General features: G+C 37.5%; 1 protein-coding gene across 3 annotated transcripts; it reads right to left on the reverse strand.

Annotated features, from left to right (window-relative positions):
• Positions 1-635: 635 nt before the first annotated feature.
• Positions 636-10785, reverse strand: CDCA4 (cell division cycle associated 4). Of its 3 annotated transcripts, none has more exons than XM_026698594.2 (3): positions 10547-10785; positions 7704-7854; positions 636-3668 (listed from the first exon to the last, which is right to left on the reverse strand). In XM_026698594.2, the coding sequence occupies exons 2-3, from the start codon at positions 7740-7742 to the stop codon at positions 2916-2918; spliced, it is 792 nt and encodes a 263-aa protein (XP_026554379.1). In that variant the 5' UTR covers positions 7743-7854; positions 10547-10785; the 3' UTR covers positions 636-2915. The 3 variants fall into 3 exon arrangements, with proteins under 3 accessions (XP_026554379.1, XP_087778410.1, XP_087778408.1); XM_087922284.1 differs by lacking the exon at positions 10547-10785 and adding an exon at positions 4753-4882 and having other exon boundaries at positions 7704-7851; XM_087922282.1 differs by lacking the exon at positions 10547-10785 and adding an exon at positions 4753-4996 and having other exon boundaries at positions 7704-7851.
• Positions 10786-18950: the final 8165 nt, after the last annotated feature.

Raw genomic sequence — 18950 nt, forward strand, 5'->3', positions numbered from 1 at the left:
TCTGTATAGAAAATATTGTTTGGACTGTACGGTACGGTAACTGGATTTGTAGCCATTTATGTCCTTTTCTACGGTGGTATTACCATTAGGAATGTGATTTATGACCTATTTGGGACTGATGTAATGCAGGACTAGTCTATAGCTTCACACTGTCCAGTTTTCAAAAGATAGCATTTTTGTATTATCTAGTTACAATTTTTCTGTTTAGTATTTTGATATGGAAAGATCCACAGCCTGTGAATATTTTACAGAACAAAATAGGGTGAAGATCCCCAACACTAAAACTAGATATAAAATCCTGTAATGTTATGTTCTTTAAAGGTTCCAATAGATTTTCTCTAAATCAGGTGTGTCAAAGTCGTGGGCCAGATGTGTCACACGCTGGTCATGCCTACACCCGGTTTAGCAAAGGGGGAAAAAAGTTGTGATATGTCACGTGACAATGTGTCATTGAGAATTTGACACCCCTGTTCTAAATCCTGTTTGGATAAATATATTTTACCCTAAAAAAGCAAGAATAACTTACAATAAATATTTTCTACTTTAAAACAATTAAGCTACTACTCAGAAAGGAATTTCATCAGTCCTGTTCTCATAAGACCAAAATTAGTATACAAAAATTACTAATATCAGAATAGTCATTTCAGGTTCAACTTTAATATAAAAAGATATTAGTCACTTTCAAATGTTTAAGAAAGATTTCCTTACAAATTGTGTGGTCTGGCACAAAACTGAATTACAAAATTAGACAGTACTTGCCAAGATTAAAAAACATACAGTGCTATATTCAAATTAGCTGTTTCAAAAGCACTTAAATTATTAAGGCCACAGTCATGAAGCTACTTTCTTATAAGCTGCCCCATTAAATCTCAGGAAGGGATAATCATGCAAAATGGTCAAGTTCTAATATATAAACCAAGACATTTAATGATGTACACAGAAGACATGGATCTTTATGCATAGAGCAGTTGCTTTAATTGTGCATAATGAACCTTACTGGTTTAAAAAGTTATGGTTAACTTCCTTTACATAAAGATATACTGCATCTATGACCTTATGCTGGGAGAAAATGTGTCCAATATTTTGAAATCTAATTTGATCTCAGCATCACCAGAGAAATCATTTTCAAAGAATTTATTTTAAACAAGCAACCAATTCAATTTTAATCACAGGGAACAAATGCAAAATAACTAAAACTGCCTGTGATGGTAATAGTTATATTGATATTGAAGCAAATGTTTATGTTTCTCAAAATAATTTAGTACTTTTTTTCTTACCTTTCAATTGTTTTACCTATATCGCCAGTTAACAAGGAAAAAAATTGGGCAATTTATTGTAAATGGTATGCACTAGGATTTTAGTAGATAATTACATGCATGTGAATGCATGTTTCTTTTAAATAATAATTTGCTGAGATATGTTTAAAAGGAATCACAGCAATGCACATTTATAGACTGGCAAATAGAACAATTTAAGTTTGGAGAACTCAAAGGCCTCTGTAACAGTTGGTTAGTAATTAGTGCAATAAAGGGGTGTTTTCCCCTAAATATAAAAGTAAATGGTAAACTTCAGCCAGTAATTTGTTTGATGACATAGTTATATAAATATTTATAAATAAAACACATATAATTTATGCTTGAAGATAACAAAAAGATGGCTTGAACTGAAGTTTACATGCATCAAGAGTTCCTGAAGCCTATTGGAAGGTCTTCTTCAGATGTTTAAGTTTCAAGAATAACTTGATCTCTAATACTCTACTTCAAGGCTGAATGCTTGTAGTTACAATTACACATTTCTACTGTACTGCACTATGCAGGGAAAGTCAGTTCTAAGGGAGAAAAGTCCCTTTTTCAAAACAATTAAAAATACAACTGCAAATATTTCAAGATATTAAATAAGCAGTTTTCAGACACAATTCATAGCAAAAATATATCTTCAGAAAATAGCTATAATATTCTGAACATTGATACTTAAAAAACAATTTTAAAAAGAAAAACAGAAAAGACTAAGAAAATGAGAAATTGCTGCTTTACAATTTTTCAAGAGCTCATGTGGTAAATAAACTTACAGAACGTAGTATTTATGTGAAACTAAGGAGAAAAAAGCAAGCATTTCGTCTTTATGCCAAATTAATTTCATAAAACAAAACAGTAGGTATTGATGCCATGGGTAGTTGACAGTTTCTTAATTTAAACCAGGGATGAATAATTTTTGTTGGGCTAGAAGCTGCAACTTAGTCCCTTGTGTAAGGTGATATCATTAGAAGCAATGCACTAAAATCTTCAGTTCTGCCTCTTTCTCTGGGGTGGTTAAGAGTAAAATACTTCTGGGAAATAACATACTCAATTTGATCATTTTGCTTCTGAATTTCAGTGGTACAATCTCAAGATTCTGGTAGGCTGCAGGAAGTACTTGACTTCATTTGTGGTATTTTAAGGACTGGAGTGTCTTTTAACAGTTGCACCCTGCAGCTATGAAATAGGCAAGAAAGAAGAATCCTGATATAGTAATTTGTCCCTTAATGTTAGGCCTCAGAAATAGAAAAAATGCATGGTCAGAATACTGAGCACATGATTACAGCTAGAGATCTTTTGACATGCCAGTGTGCTGAAAATTAGGGAGTTCCAAAGTAATTTATGATATAGAATGAGTTGTAGATTTAAATTAATTTTTAAAAAGCTTGGGCTCTTGACAATTTAAATGTGTTCTTTTGATTATCTGAACTGTGCCCACTAAAATATATGCTTACAAGACTGAATACTACAAATTATGGGTTAATTTTATAAATTAACTCAATTTTGCAAAATGATGTGAATTGGGGGCAAGTGTAAGGGAAGATCACATCCAGCTTTAGGAGAACAAAATATCTCAAGTTTTATTGTTTACAACCTAGCTTCAAAGGATTTTTCTTAGTTTCAAGATTCAACCAGAATCTCTACAAAATGATCAAGCTCATTAAGATCAGACTTACAGTTAGAATTAGAATTTGTGGCTCCTTGAGGAAAGGTTTCAAGAACATCACAGTGTCCCATTTTTGTATTGCCCATCATTCCTGTTAATACAGTATCAAGATTGTAATAAGAACTATCAACTTCTGAAAAAAGATCTTCAACAGCGTCAGAAGTTTTAGTTTCTAAGGTTTCAAATATTTGATCTAATGACGCCTTATGGAAGTTTACTCTATTTTCTGGAATGCTATCCATCTCCCACATGTTTCCCTGCAAGCTTCTGGATGCTTGTAGTACAGCAGGCCTTAAGATGTCTACATTCTCTTGTGGTTGTGTGTCCTCAAAATTCTTAGAGAAACCACTATATTCTTGAGCAAGCTTTTCTTCAGTTTGCTCTTTGGAAGAACGACAGAGAATATCTGTTGAAACAAGACGGTCAAGAGAGGCTGGTCCTGTACTCTGAGGACTTATCATCTGCCAACTTCCATCTTGAGTCATTTCTTCTTGGATCTGTCGTACTGTGTTGGCTATAAGCACTGAACGATACAGATTAGGTTCAACAAGCATATGGCAGAGCTGAAGCTTTACCAAAGACATGTCTAGCAGTGACTGGCGCTGAAGGTTATACGAAGGAATAGCTTTAAAGCCAGTAAAATTTCCTTCAATATCATCTTCACCATCAATACATTTCCTCTTCAGTCCACGTACAAACATTGTGTCCTAGTGAAAACAGAAAAATATAATTAACTTCTAAAAAAGATTTGCATATTAAATGAAAGCTGTTTAACATAGTGAAAAAAAACTGTACTAATAATTTTAGATGCTAAGAATGCTTTTGACAATTTGAATTGGCAATTTTTGTTTAAAGTTCTGAAAGATATGAATTTTATTAAAGGAATCAAGTTAATTCACATCTGTAAAGGTTGTATCATAGTTAATGGTGTTTTGACAAATGTGACATATATATATTTAATGTGATTGTAGAAATATTGTCAACAAATGTTAATTTTAAAGAGTTTGATATATTTTTATTCATAACCATATTAAACAAAATCAGAAATAATTCTTTTTCTATTTTCTTTCTTGCACCTTTAACTTTCTTGATCTCTTTTCTTTTTAAAACATTTTCTTTCTTGTGTTTATCTTTTAACTTTCTGTATTTGAGAATCAATAAAGTTAAAATGAAAGGAGTTTGGATATACAATTAACACACCTTCACTCTGAAAGTAGAATGTCTACAGAGGCATATTTTATCTTAGTTAGCAATAGTGTATAGGTAAGACCAGGGGTATCAAACTTTGGCCGGCAGGGTGCTGCAGGAGGTGTCCGTCTTATCTCCTTTGTCCCCTAGCTGGCCCACGGAGGAGAAATACAATGCTGAACAGGCCCTTGAAGAAATCCAGTTTGACACTCCTGGGTAAAAGGCTTTATTGCCTTAGCTCAGGTGTGGGGAATGATGGCCCTTTTATGACTTGTGGACCTCAACTCTCAGAATTCCTGAGCCAGCCATGCTAAGTCCCCAAATCATAAAAGAGCCATCATTCCCCACTTCTGCCCTAGCCATAAAAGGCTGCCAGAAAAAAATCTGAAACCATATACATACTTCCAATTATTCATAAGAGGTTCTTCAATTCTTCTTACCACTAAATAGTGCATTTCTGATTGATGGAATGTGGACATGCAAGGTCATTTCATTTTGTCTGCCATTCTGCTCAATTTGTTTCTTTCCTCCATAAACAAACCCTCTTTTCCAGTCTCTTTTACTTCCCACCCCAACACTGTCTTTTTCAAGCAAGTTACTTACAGTAATAGTAGTTTTTGAGTGATAGCCAGTTTGGTGTAGTGGTTAAGGCACCAGGCTTGAAATTGGGAGACTGCAAGTTCTAATTCTGCCTTAGATATGAAGCCAGATGGGTAACTTTGGGCCAGTCCTTCTGTCAGTCATAGAAAGAAGGCAACAGCAATGGCAAACCACTTCCAAAATCTTGCCAAAAAATCTTGCAGGGACTTGTCCAGGTAGATGCCAGGAGTCAGCCCTGACTTGAAAGCTCAAAAAAAGTTGTAATTTATGAATTCATTCATGCAGATTCTTATTCTTGCATAGAAATCCATTCTGAACCTTCAAAACTTAAGATACTTATGACCCCATCTTCCTTGTGTATTTTTTTAGCCTAAAAATGTGTGATCAACTTTCCCCATGACAGTTGATTTCCATCAAGACAGGATCTTACTCAGGATTTCAACTTTGTACTCTCATAGAATAGTACCAAATGCAAGTAGTCCTTGGCTTATGACCACAATTGAGCACATTTCTGTTGCTGAGACAGTTAAGTGAGTTTTGCCCCATTTTAGGACCTTTCTTGCCAGTTGTGAAATGAACCACCATAGTTGTTAAGTGAATCTGGCTGCCCCATTGAGTGTGCTTGTCAGAAGGTCATATGACCCAAGGACCCTGCAATGTCATGAATATGAATCGGCTGACAAGTGTCTGAATTTTGATCACATGATGGGGATGCTTGCAATGGTCATAAATCACTTTTTCAGTGCCGTAACTTTGAACTGTCACTAAACAAACTGTTCTAAGTCAAGGACTACTTGTATTTGAATGTCAAAGCAGCATCTACTCTCAAGCAAAAGCACTGCATTCACATAGTAGAAACCTTCCTTTTATAATGAGATGTCTGCAATGTTTACATGGGTTCACAACTCCAATATTCCCTTATTATATAAGCATTCCAGAATATTATGCTGCATGATGCATTGTAGAATTTTAATTACTGCACTATACTTTTTTAACTAAATGGACTACAATGAGTGCATTTCTGAGAAAGCTATCTGTCTTACTTCAATGATGAGAGCAGAATTTATTAAAGGAAAAATATACCTCTTCTTGAAGTTCATTAGACCAAAGTTCTTTAATGTAGCATTTTCCCATTATCCTACCAGAAAAATTGGATATAAAATTCGAAGACGTTCACAGCCAATATCACCTATAGGTAGAGTGGCCCTAGAAACTGCCCCCCATATACCAAAAATGACCTAGATTATTGCAGACAAGAATTAACATATGTAATTGCTATTAGAGGAATAAATAATTGATTAGAAGGAAAGAATTCCGAGCAGTGCAGTTCAAATACTGAACTAGGATAGGGATGACCAGGTTCAAATCCATCTTTATTCATAGAAATGTACTCAGTGATTTTTCAGCTAGTCAAGTCCAACTTTCCTCAGAGTTGTTATTACTTAGATATAACTCTCCTTTTTCTTTCCCAACACTAAGAGGGGGACTATGATGTAGAAAGAAATATTTGAAGACAGTAAAATGTTTTAGCATTCGAATATAGATAATTCTGACATAACGAATATTCATTCAACAACTGCTCAAAGTTACAATAGCATTGAATGAATAGCATTTATGACCAGTCCCCCAAATTAGGGCTATTACAGCACCCCTCTGGTCATGTGATCAAAAATTAGGCTTTTGGTAGCCTCACTGCATTTATAGTGTGTGCTTCATGCTATTGGGGAGGGGTGGCCCAATGGAGACTATGATCAAGTGAAGGGGGATGAGGAGGGGCAATACAGTTTGTTTACAGTAGAGAACTAGGGGAAGGAGAGTGCGGTTCAATGCAAGTGCACAGAATCTTGGGAAAACAGGGTCCCATGCAAGTGTAGTGAGCTTATCGGAATGACTTGGGATCTTCCCTGCTAGGTTTGCTAGTGGGTAGCTGGCAGGGAAGGTCTTAAATGATGAGCATGCGACTCTGGGGGGCTGCAATAGCCAGAACTTCAAGGACTGATTATAAGCACTATTCATTCAGCACCCCTATAATTTTGAACAGGCACTGAATGAATGGTTAAGTGAGAACTACCTGTACTTTCTGAGGCCTGCTGATCTAACAGATCTCAACATCAGAAAGCTTTGTAATATAGAGATAAAGGTTCTTTTGCGTTATATCTAAACAGACAAGGAAATCAGGGTAATAAATTGACATGGGGTCTTCAACGTCTGAGCTGTGGCCCACTAGTGACCTGTGACCTATTTGCAACAGGGATGCAGAAATGGCACGTGCACGCATCCCCACTTGCATGAGCAGCAGGCGAGTGTACACATGCACACTCCATTTGCATGAGCAGTAGGATGCATTAGCACAGAACCATCCCCTCTCCCCACCCATCAGCCCACAAAGACAGAAAGGTTGGGAAACTCTGAATTAACACAAGTCAGATTTTTGGATTAGAGAAGCAACTAGACAGGATTTTTAAAATATATTGAAACAAACTTTTGTATGTGAAAAAAATACAAAGTTTAATCATATAAACTAAAAACAAACATATCAATGAGAACTTGACATATTGTGCTATGCAAGTTTATAAGTCCATAACTATTCCAATGCCAACTTCTCCTATGGGAGATCCAACAATCATTGCTAAACATTTCTCTTTAATTGTCGACCTCTTCTGCTCATTGGGTGTGGAACTGTTACTCTGTCTTTTCCACTGTACAGAAAAATATACCTTCATTTCTATTAGTGATATAAAGAACAAAAACTAGGATCTAGTATGAGTAATAGAATGAAAACTAAACTTTCTGCTTTATGATGCTCTGAGAACCAAGTCTATGTAGGAAGGAAAACATGGCACCAGTGATAAAGTAACAAGTAATTGTTTAATCAATTTTTCTTCCTATTACTTTAGCTTCTATACACTCATTTTAGTGAAAAACTTTTATCCCCTACATTATTTATTACTTACCAATAATGGTGCTTGATGCAATCCTTCCTCTTCTCCCATTTTATAGAAGATTCCATACAGCAGGTGGTCTAGCACCACCTACCTGAGACCAATAATAAGTGTATTCAGTAATTAAAGTATCTGGCATACATTGTGGGGACTTCTGCTGTTCCTATAAACAAAATAATATAAATAAAAGTATGTTAATTATTCCCTTTAGTTGTGGTTTATGTGGTTCATGTGCTTTATGGAGCATTTACATCAAAATTTTTCAGATATATTTTGTAATTCTTACAACTACCGAATAAAAGGGGTCAGTACTATTCCCAAATTGCGGATTTGGAGTGGAAGTCAATACAGCAGATTGGAAAGCGATGTAATGTCTTCTCAGGAAATATGCTAATTAGAGACTTTCTAGTTTGAAACTCAGTCCAACATAACACTGCACAGATTTCCTGCAAGAAATTCACAGTGATAATTGAAAATATCCTCTATGCATCTATATGTACATGTACAAACACTTACACAGTTGAATCATGTTTTAGGTCCCTACTCAGTTGTATACTCCTAAATGAACTGAAAAATATTACCCATTTTTCCAAATTATATTACTGCAGCACTAAAATACACAACTATGTCATAACTATAGCCTTATCAACCATTTAAATCTTAAAACTTTTAAGGATATTGATATTACCAGTTCCTCTTAGAAAATATACCAGTTACTATGGACTGGGTCCAAAGACTATTTAGCAAATAACTGAGGTGAAAAAGCATATTTAAAAGGATGAGGAAAAAAAACACCTAGAATGACTTTTTTGAGCAAAACCATGAAGAAAATACAAAATAAATTAAGAGCTATTGCAGAAGGGGTATTTTAAGGAATTTAAAGTGTTATTTAGAATTACCAGGATTATTGCTAGATCCCAGAACAACGTTGTTGCCTATGATTTTATTCCTAAATTTATTATACAAAGTAAATCACAATTGAAAGGAAATATTTAAACAGGCATTTTATTATTAAAAAGATGAGCAGTGAAAAGCTTAATTATCAATTATGGTTGGTACAGAAAAAATGAATACAATAATAATAAAACGGAGGTACAATGGTTCTAACACAGGCAGAATTACTTCCTGATTATTTATTTTACTGTTCAATGTAAAAACAGTATATTACTTAGAACAGCTTTATTAAATGTTGGTGAAGATACACTCATTCAGATGTAACATTATAAACCTAACATCCTTTTCTCTCAGTTCATATACTTCCTATTGTATGCAGGAATTCTGGTAGATTTCTATCTCTGATTAATAGATTAGGCTATCATGTTCTTGCCTATGATTTTATTCCTAAATTTATTATACAAAGTAAATCACAATTGAAAGGAAATATTTAAACAGGCATTTTATTATTAAAAAGATGAGCAGTGAAAAGCTTAATTATCAATTATGGTTGGTACAGAAAAAATGAATACAATAATAATAAAACGGAGGTACAATGGTTCTAACACAGGCAGAATTACTTCCTGATTATTTATTTTACTGTTCAATGTAAAAACAGTATATTACTTAGAACAGCTTTATTAAATGTTGGTGAAGATACACTCATTCAGATGTAACATTATAAACCTAACATCCTTTTCTCTCAGTTCATATACTTCCTATTGTATGCAGGAATTCTGGTAGATTTCTATCTCTGATTAATAGATTAGGCTATCATGTTCTGTAAAACCATGGAGCTTAACTATATTTTATGAAAGACAGTTAAATCCAAAACATTGTTTGTGGCCTGTTTTCTAACTTTACAGTTTCGGAGCTGAAAATATTAAATAATGTCAAACAGATGCAAAAACTAATTTTCTCAAAACTCCAATAGACATGAGTCAGTTTCAACACAGATGGGAGACAAAGGATGTTCTCTTGAAAAATAAAGCAAAACCCATGAACTCCACTTTTTGTTAACACCCACCCTGTCCTTGTAATATCTATAAAAAGGTGAACCATATTGCACAAGGATTTTTTGGTATAAATGTCACTTGAAACTACAAGCGCCACATTTCCTTGTGTGAAATGTTTGTGATAAAAAGTTACAACCAAGAAAAAGTACTTCCAAGTTTTAATGGGACTGGATAAGAAAAAAAAATGTAATTAGGCAACACAAAAAAGGTGAAAATAAACTTTTTCCATCAAGAGGCAGAAGTAATTGTAGAAAACAAGGTGACAAAGTTGCTTGTGTGGAAGCATATGAAAGTTGCCTGTGAAAAGAGACCAACCAGATGGTGAAAGTTGTGAAAGTAGAGTGGAAGGGGATGGAGAAGCAGAATCTTAAAGCGCTCTGAGAGTTTCAGGCAGAGGAAACAAATCAGAAGATAATTCGGCAGTGATCCTAAAATAAAGTAGTCGAGAAGAAAACATATGACGGCCTTCCTTAAAACACTCCCAGAAGAGTAGGAACTTTGTTATTTCCTAGTGAGCGTGACTAATAACCTCGTTGGTTGGGAATGATGGGACCCGTAGTTCCACATTTAGATAATTTCAAGTAGATAAAAGGAATTGAAAGAGACGAGAAAGGAGGGAGCCAGAGGCGTGTGGAGGAACTCATGAGGAAAAGTAGCGGACCGAAACAAGTGGGGAAGAAGAAAACTCGCTAAAGCTGCTAAGGGGTGCCGGGAACGAGGGAATGATTCATCCTCTCTCCATCTCCACGGCCGCCATTTTGGAGCCACAGCTCAGTGATCCCGCGCAGGTCCTTCTTCCCCGACTACCTCTACCACGTTAATTTCTTCCTTTTGCCTTTCGGATTTCGAAACTGGCGGCTCCCTCCTTCCTTTCCCATCGCGACCGTTTCCCCCGTACCCGCTTACCCGCTGACGAAAGCCAACTGGCGCACGGAGAGCCCGCTCCTGCTTCAATGATGTCGGCGCCTGAGAAAAAGGGGTGGGACCAACGGCTGCGGAAGCCCCTCCCCCTTTCTTCCAGCTCCCTACTCTGGCCATCTTTTGTAAAACTCCACAAAGAAACGAAAGCCCCGCCCTAAACATCGTCTCGGACTTCCCATTGGGAGAGAGCAGGCATCTGTGCAACTTGTGAGCCCGCCCAGAACAATTTTAGCTTCCCATTGGGTAGTAAGCGAGGGAAATCCTTTTTTCGGAGATCAAATATTCTGTTTAACCGGAGGAGTGCTAGGCTGCTTACTCTCCTCCTCCTCCTCTCCTCGTTGTTTTATATAGGCTTACCATTGGGGCCCCAAGTTACTACGGTATTCAGCCCCGCCTCCCCGCGGTTAGGGGCTGACTTTACAGGCGAAATTTTTTCAAAATCTGCCAAAGGCCGACGGGGCCTTTGGTCATCACCGAGCTCTTTTGCGCGGGTCTTTGGGCGCGAGTCTCCTGAGCTCAGCGGGCCTATTGTTTCGGCTTTAAGTTCTGTGGCACCTCAATAAGGTTGCTTCGTTGCCTCCGTGTAAAACCATTAAGTGGGAGAAAATTATACATGAGCTACTATATACAGATAGCAGAAGTCGGTCCCTGCATCTCTTCTGAAAATCCGGAAAAAAACTAGATGCTTCATGCTCTATTAGCTTGGTTGTTTTCTTGCAGATGTTTCATTACCCAAACTAGGTAATATCACTCCTAGCAAATAGCACTGTTGATGTTACCTAGTTTCAGTAATGAAAAGTTTGCAAGAAAATAGCCAAGCTCAGAGACCACCAAGAGCCCCCTCATTTCAACCCTGACCTACGAATATTATCCTTTATTGGTAAAACAGTGGCTACCCAGCATGCCAGAGTCTAAAGGGGAATCTATAGCAATGTTTCTCCACTGTGGCAATTTTCAGATGTATTGGACTCAGACCACACATCTGCCTAAGACTGTTGCGTTGCTGCTTATGTGGGTCCTTATTCCCACTCCTGAATCCTTGGCTCTCCCCTGTGTTTTTTGACCTTTGGCCACTGATGCCTCCATTGGTTCTCAGGACTGCATGCTCCATCTGTAGTATTACAAACTTAATTTATAAACACATGAAAGGGAAGCTGGTATGCTGCAAAGCAGCACACTAGCCTCCAGCATTATCTGGACCCATCAGACAGTCTTTCCCCACTGCTAAGTGAACCGCTTTCCCCCATGCTTGAATTGACCAAAAGCAATAAAGGTAGTCCTCATTTAGTGACCACAATCGGGAAAGACAACTCAGTTATTTAGCAAAATGGTAGCTAAGTGAAGAATTACATGACTATATTTATAATTTTACTTCAGAGCTTTCCTTTACACTGTCAGAAGACCCCAAACAGCTGAGGAATGGTAAAGTAATTTGTCTCACAAGAAATCAGGTGAAAGGACAAATCTTATACTCCTGTTCCACACTCTGGTGGAATGCTTACTTGGATAATCAGTAAGAAAGGGATTGTTTGTATTTGCATTGTTTGGGGGGAGAGGAAGGAATTACAAGAATATAAGCAAGCACACAACAGGGAATAGACATCAAAAGGAATGCCCAAATGCCAGCTCTTTGCCTAGCACAGTCATAGCTACAAACCAGAGGCAAGCAAAAGCCTTTAGTGTGAAACTGATTAGGGTCTTGTCAGTGTTAGGCAGAAGCAGCAAACTAATTAAGCTAAAGGAGCTGAGTATATTAACTTGCAGTTAGCACTTTTTAGAGCTCCCCTGTGCTGAGGGAAAAAGCAGCTCAGGAAGAGGTAGCTGGTTTAAATAATCTCTCTGTTCTAGGAGGAAGGGGAAAACTTAAAAATAGGTCAGGCACAGGTCAATTAGTACACACAAAAAAAAACCCTGTACTAATTGACTGTAAAATGATGAATACATTGGTTGCAAAGTTATTTTTTATCACCATTGTGACTGCAAACTGTTCAAGGCAGTTGCTAAATGAGGACTACCTGTACTCACATGAGAGTTTCTGTCTGTGTATTGATTCCCATCCTATCTCTATTGTGTCTACTTAAATACATTAAATATCTAGGCAACTCTAAGAAAATAGGGGAATATAGAACATAATGGATACACAATAGAAGACAGATGTCCGAGCCCTGGTTAGATCCCAAAGTGCAAAGGCCCATAGACACCATGATGTTGGGACAACCCAGGGTTTTGTTTAGAAGTGTGCCACTTCCCAGGGACGAGGGGGAACACCCAGTTAAAGGCGGGGTGGGATTCAGCCAGTTCGGACCAGTTCAGACGAACCGGATATTAATTTTACATCCAGTTCAGTGAACTGGTAGTTTTGAAGACCAGCTGGCCCTACCCCACCCCGCCCTGCTCCGCCCAGGAGTCCCCACGTGCCTGGTTCTGGCTCCCAGATAAGTGCAGGGAGGGTAGGCCCCAAATGGGGTACGGGGGATCACTGCCCCCCAGTCCCATTTTGGCTTCTAGGAGGCTCCAGGGAGGCTTGCTAGGCCCAAAACAGGGTGCGGGGCGGGTGCAGCACACCCCCGTGTCCCATTTTGGGCCTAGGACACCTCCCTGCAGCTTCCTGGGAGCAAAAACACGGGGTGGGGGTGCGGCACAGCCCCCTCACACCCTGATTTTGCTCCAAGGAGGCTCCAGGGAAGCTTACCAGTCCCAAAATGGGGTGTAGGGGGTGCAAAGAATAAAGAAAGAGAAGGAAAGAAAGGGAGGGATGGGAGAAAGAAAGGGAGGGAAAGGAGAAAGAGAGAGGGAGGGAAGGGAGAAAGAAAGAAAGAAAGAAAGAAAGAAAGAAAGAAAGAAAGAAAGAAAGAAAGAAAGAAAGAAAGAAAGAAAGAAAGAAAGAAAGAAAGAAAGAAAGAAAGAAAGAAAGAAAAAGAGAAAGAAAGAAAGAAAGAAAGGGACGGATGGAAGGGAGAGAGAAAAAGAAAGAAAAGGGAAGGAAAAGAGAAATAAAGGGAGGGAGGGAAGAAAAAAGAGAAAGGGAAGAAAGAGGGAAGGGAAAGTGAACAAGATATGGATGGAAGGGAAGGAAGGGAGAAAGAAAGGGAGGGGAGAAAAAAGAGAGAGGGAAGGGAGAAAGAAAGAGGGAAGGGAGAAAGAGGAAAGGGAAAGTGAACGAGATATGGATGGATGGAGAAGGGAGGGAGGGAGAAAAAAATGAGAGGAAGGAAAGACCACAAACCCTGGCACTAGACGCAGCTTCAAATGATGCTTTGAAACAGCACAGCAATCCAGGGCTGGAACATACCTCGGAGGTCATCTAGTCCAACCTCCTGCTCCAAGAGTTTCTCTCTTTTGACCCACCCAGTCATATGTCCACCTAGCTACATCCACTTAGCCATGCCCACAGAACTGGTTGTTAAAATATTTGAATCCCACCCTTGATTAAAGGATGCAGATATGGTAGACCTCAGAGAGCAAGAAGAGATGGTGGAGACCATTCACACTAGTTTTGTTTTCTAGTAGATGTCCACTTTCATCATGCTAGCCATTTTTGAGAATTACAGAAACATGCCAATTGTTCCAGTAAATTTATGCATTTCTGGTATGTTTAAGAGATGATTAGTTTTATTAAATTTATATAGCTGTCCATTTCACGTAGATGACTCTGAGTGGCATACAATACAATGATCTCAGCTCTGGTTTCTATCCCTTGATTCCTAGCCTTCCCCCTCTGTTTGCAGTGCAGAATTTTTGGTTTGCTTCCCTTTTCTCAAATATGAAATACATGAAAAAATAGTAACATAAGCTCAAAATACTCTTGGCACATTTCATGCATACAGATGAGAAAAAACATCTGTATCTTTTTTTTTTTAAAAAAAGCCCAGCTTTGTGCATGTGCTGGATGTGGCCCTGTCATCTGTGGCCTTCATCCTTTTGTCATGAAATGCAGCATCTTCAGCTACCAAAATATTGCCCTTGTGATGGATCAAAAGGATATTATTATGTATATAAATGCATCTAAAGACACTGCCAGCTCTTGTTTCTTTTGTCTCTTTCCTGCACATTGTGAAGTCTCAAGCTGCCAAAGCTGAAAACAAAGAGTGTGCTATCAGTTAGGCTATTATTAAAATACGATGCAGGCATCGTCAACATTCAAGGCCAAGGAACAAGTAAGATTAATGGATTTGTCCAGGGGAGACTGGATAGCAGCAATAGGTGGCAACAGGGCTAAAAGCCAGGAAGACTCTACTGTAGGTTTAAATGACAATTTGATGCAGCTATATGACCTCACTTTGATTATACTGCCTCCATCAAATAGGTGCAGTTGGAAAATATTTAAATATATGTTAGTGAGAACCCATGGCTCAGAGGGAATTCTACATGCCATAGTCAGTGATAACTCTGGTGGAAAAAAAAGCTAGGTAGCAGCTGATAGGAAAAATCTTGGAAAGCCAGTCCAGGACAAATAGCACTCTGGGCAACCAAAGCTGACTTTTTCTGGACCAAACTTTGTAGCGACTGCTCTCTCTCTCTCTCTCTCTCTCCCCCTCCCTCCCTCCTTCCTTTCCATATTATTAATTATAACACTAAAAGACACATTGTCACCTCAAAATTAAACTGTGACCTGCTGATTCTTATCTTTAACAATTTGGATAGTGTGAAGCAGTTCAAGGTAATCTATTTTTTTATTATCCTAGATCACTGCTGAAAGAACAATGAACAGGTGTTGTAACTGTGGCAATGAAGACACAGATTTTACAGAAATGTATGTATTATTTATATTAACATTAGAAGTGTTAAATAGAAATATTAGACAAGATAATGAAATTAAAGGTATGGGGATAAGAAAGGAAGAGTACAAGTTACAGGCATTTGCAGATGACTTGCTTTTTATTCTGGAAGATCCATAAGAAACTGGACTAAAATTAATTTAAAAAAATAAATAATATGGGGAAGCTGCAGGATTGAAAATAAATAAAGATAAAACTAAAACATTAACCAAAAACATTACAGATACACAGAAAAAAGAGTTAATGAGGAAGATAGACATACAGATAGTTAAGAAAGTTAAATACTTAGGAATTTAATTAACAACAAGGTGTGTAACAATTAAAGAAGATAATTATTATAAATTGACACAACAAATTAAAACAGATTTGGAGAAGTGGAAAAATCTGCAATTATCACTGATAGAAAAATAGCTACTATAAAAATGAATATCTTACCAAGATTATTATATTTATTTCAAACAATACCAATAAAATTGGAAAAAAATACTTTGAGGAATTAAACAAAACAATATTAAAATTTATTTGGCAAGGGAAAAAAGCAGGATAAGTTTGAAAATGTTGCAAGATTCTAAAAATAGAGTGGGTCTTGGGCTACCAGATTGGGAATTGTACTATTAGACTTTGATACTCACTTGGGCTTGAGGAATAAAAGACTATTGACCTTGGAGGAACATGATCTCCAACTGGGTTGGCATGCTTTTTATGGTATGGAAAAAGCTATTTCCAAAGATATTATATTAGAAATGCACTATTATCAGCATGGGAGAAAATTAAAGAACAACATTATCTGAAAAAAATGATCTTGCTCTCCACAGTGGAGGCATTGATCTACCCAAATGTTGTTGATATGGAGAATATCACCAGATATAAAGATATTATGAATGAATGAAAAGGGGGAACTTAAAACCAAATAGCAACTGAGTGATCAAGGGATTGAAATAACATGGTGGTCATATTTGCAGATACAATCTAGATATGAGAAGGATGATAAAATGTATGGTTTCTACAAAGAACAAGGGACAGATGAAAAAATAATAAAGAAATTATATAACTATTTATTAAGTATTAAGATGGAAGATGAACAAGGAAAAGAGACAATGATAGTATGGGCTAAAATTTTTGGCTATCTGATTGAGTTAGGTAAATGGCAGAACTTATGGGATAGAAATTATAACTTAACAATGTCTATGTCAGCTTTGAAATTCAGCTGCCACATTTTTTTCTTTAGAGTTAGAGGAGTTGAAAAGTTCAAGGTTATTCTGTGTGTCGTATTAAGAATTACCAGTTGAAGTTAATTGGTTCTCGTGATTTATGAAGTGTAGAAGTGGTAGGAGAGAAGGTGAATTCTGTGTAATGCACGAAAAAACCTTCACTTGGGAAATTGTTTTTGACATGCCAGATCTGTTCCTAATAAATCAATTGGAGAGATAATGTCTCGGAGTGACTGATATCATGGATACTTTCTGGATGCTTGACAGTCTACTGAGTACAAATAAAATCTTTATAAAATGTTTTATAGATGGCATTTTCCTCCATCAAGATTAGCAAAAATGTTTAAGGATAAGTCTGCAAAATGTTGGAAACGAGGAACTTGGCTGATATTATCATATGTGGTGGACATGTCAAAAAGCGAAAAAATATTGGACAAAAATCCATACATGGCTGGAGAAAATGATAAAACAGCATATTGACTTGAAACCAGTGATATTTTGGTTGGGCATTTTGCTGGATCAATATAATAAATGGAATGTGTATTTGATTTTACATATACTGACTGCAGCTAGAATTTTATTTGCGCAACAATGGAAATGTTAAGAGATCCCAACAGATGAAAATGTGATTAAAAAAATATTAGAAAGTGCAGAAAAGATAGGCTAACACTTATAATCAAGGAAAAGAAGGAAACTGAATACTTTCTGACTTGGGACTTATTTTAACAATGGCTAGCTGGAAAAAACAGGAGCTAGATACAGGGAAATAGATGGATAGGATCAGTGATATAAGGAAGGCATGTTGAATTTATTAAGTAAATATTATAGTTGTTGATACTATATTGTTGTAAACATTTTGATTATTATATCCTAAAAATATTTGTACCCAGACAACACGCTGTTAGATTGAAATTACATGCTATAAAATAAAAACTTGAAAAAAAAGAAATGTGTGTATCCCGCTGTCTATCTTGCAACCCCAACCAGTGTCTATATTGTAATGCTGCATCCATTCTTGCCCTTTTTAATCCCTCTGCAAATGCTGCTGCCAATAAATGTTTAAGCTGATTCAAGGATGGGTAAGTGAGCCCTTCAATGCACCATTGGGGAAAGACTTTGAGTGAGGACTCTGCTCCCTGTCATGGGAGCCAGCTCAGCTACAAAAAGTAATATATCTTGACTTGGGCATCCTCAAGCCAATTAACTTCTTTATATAAATGGAAGGACTTATTCCCATGCAAAGGATATCAAAGTAACGGTAAAAGGTACCAATCATGTCCAGCCCTCGGGGGCAGTGCTCATCTCTGTTTCTTAGCCGAGCAGGCCAGTGTTGTCCAAAGACACTTCTGTCATCATGTAGCCAGAGTGACTATACACTGAGACACATGGAACTCTGTTACCTTCCCACTGAAGTGGTAACTATTTATCTACTCACATTTGCATGTTTTCAAGTTGCTAGGTGGGCAGGATATTCCAGTGTATTTGAGTGTGCTTATATAACCCAAGTTTATGCAATCTAGTTTTAAGCTCAAAATTTATTTCCAGACAAAATCAGGGTTTCATAGGCCATTATAGGAGGAGAACTACTGGTATGTTAGTCTATGGTAGCTAAAAATCAGGAATCTGGTAGTGCCTTTCCTTGACCATCATATTTTATTGAAAGGCATAAGCCTTGGTGAGCTTCACAGGAGAATAGAACATGAACAGGTTTAGGAAGTTGAAGAAGCCGTCTTTCTGTGAGATGTTGGACAAACGGTATCCAGATATTTCCGGTGCTGCCCCATCTGCCTTTTTCTTTCTCACTTGCTTTCCTTGGTTTGAGCTGTTACAAGTCTCTCCCCCTTTGTGCACAGCCTTTGCTAAAAGAGTTGGTTGTTCCTTAGGCTGGCTTTGTCTCTTTCTCCAGATTAGGAAGAAGCTGGGTGGGGTGGAGGTCCAGGAAGGGGAAGAAATCCAATTTTTGCTCCAGGGGAAGGGAAGAAAATGAAGTCAGCAGCAGCAGCAGCAGCAGCAGCAGCAACTCTGGGTCTGCAGCTTTCTGCAGAACCAAAATTCTTCAGGAAAGAAGCAGAAGGGGGAAGGACCAGGGAAGGCAGCTTGGAAACTTGAAACAGAAGATGAAGAAAGGGGAATTAGAGTAGGAACAAAAGAAACAGCCCCTGAGTTTAGGGAGGAGGGAAAACCAGAACAAAGGCACAGCTCTTAGGGGGAGAAAGGATCATGAATTTAGACAACTAGGAATTATTTTTCACACCAATTGTGGATGCTGAGGTTTTGGGAGTCATTATTCTTCACTATCCCCAGTGAAAACAAACAGTTAAAAGTAAATCAGAGCAAGCGCAATGATTTGGTCCAGATGCTAGGCAGAACAAAAATGAATTAATCAATAGGTTGAATCCT

Source organism: Pseudonaja textilis, chromosome 1, assembly GCF_049901715.1.
Source record: "Pseudonaja textilis isolate UNSWEBS1 chromosome 1, rPseTex1.2, whole genome shotgun sequence".
NCBI classification, from domain to species: Eukaryota; Metazoa; Chordata; class Lepidosauria; order Squamata; family Elapidae; genus Pseudonaja; species Pseudonaja textilis.

What these genes read in the sequence shown, in the direction of transcription:
- CDCA4 (XM_026698594.2), bottom strand. Translation starts at nt 7,742, where the DNA reads ATGGGAGAAGAGGAAGGATTGCATCAAGCACCATTATTG. An exon ending in TGCATCAAGCACCATTATTG is followed by an intron (nt 3,669 to 7,703) that starts GTAAGTAATAAA and finishes TGTTTTCACTAG; the next exon opens with GACACAATGTTTGTACGTGG.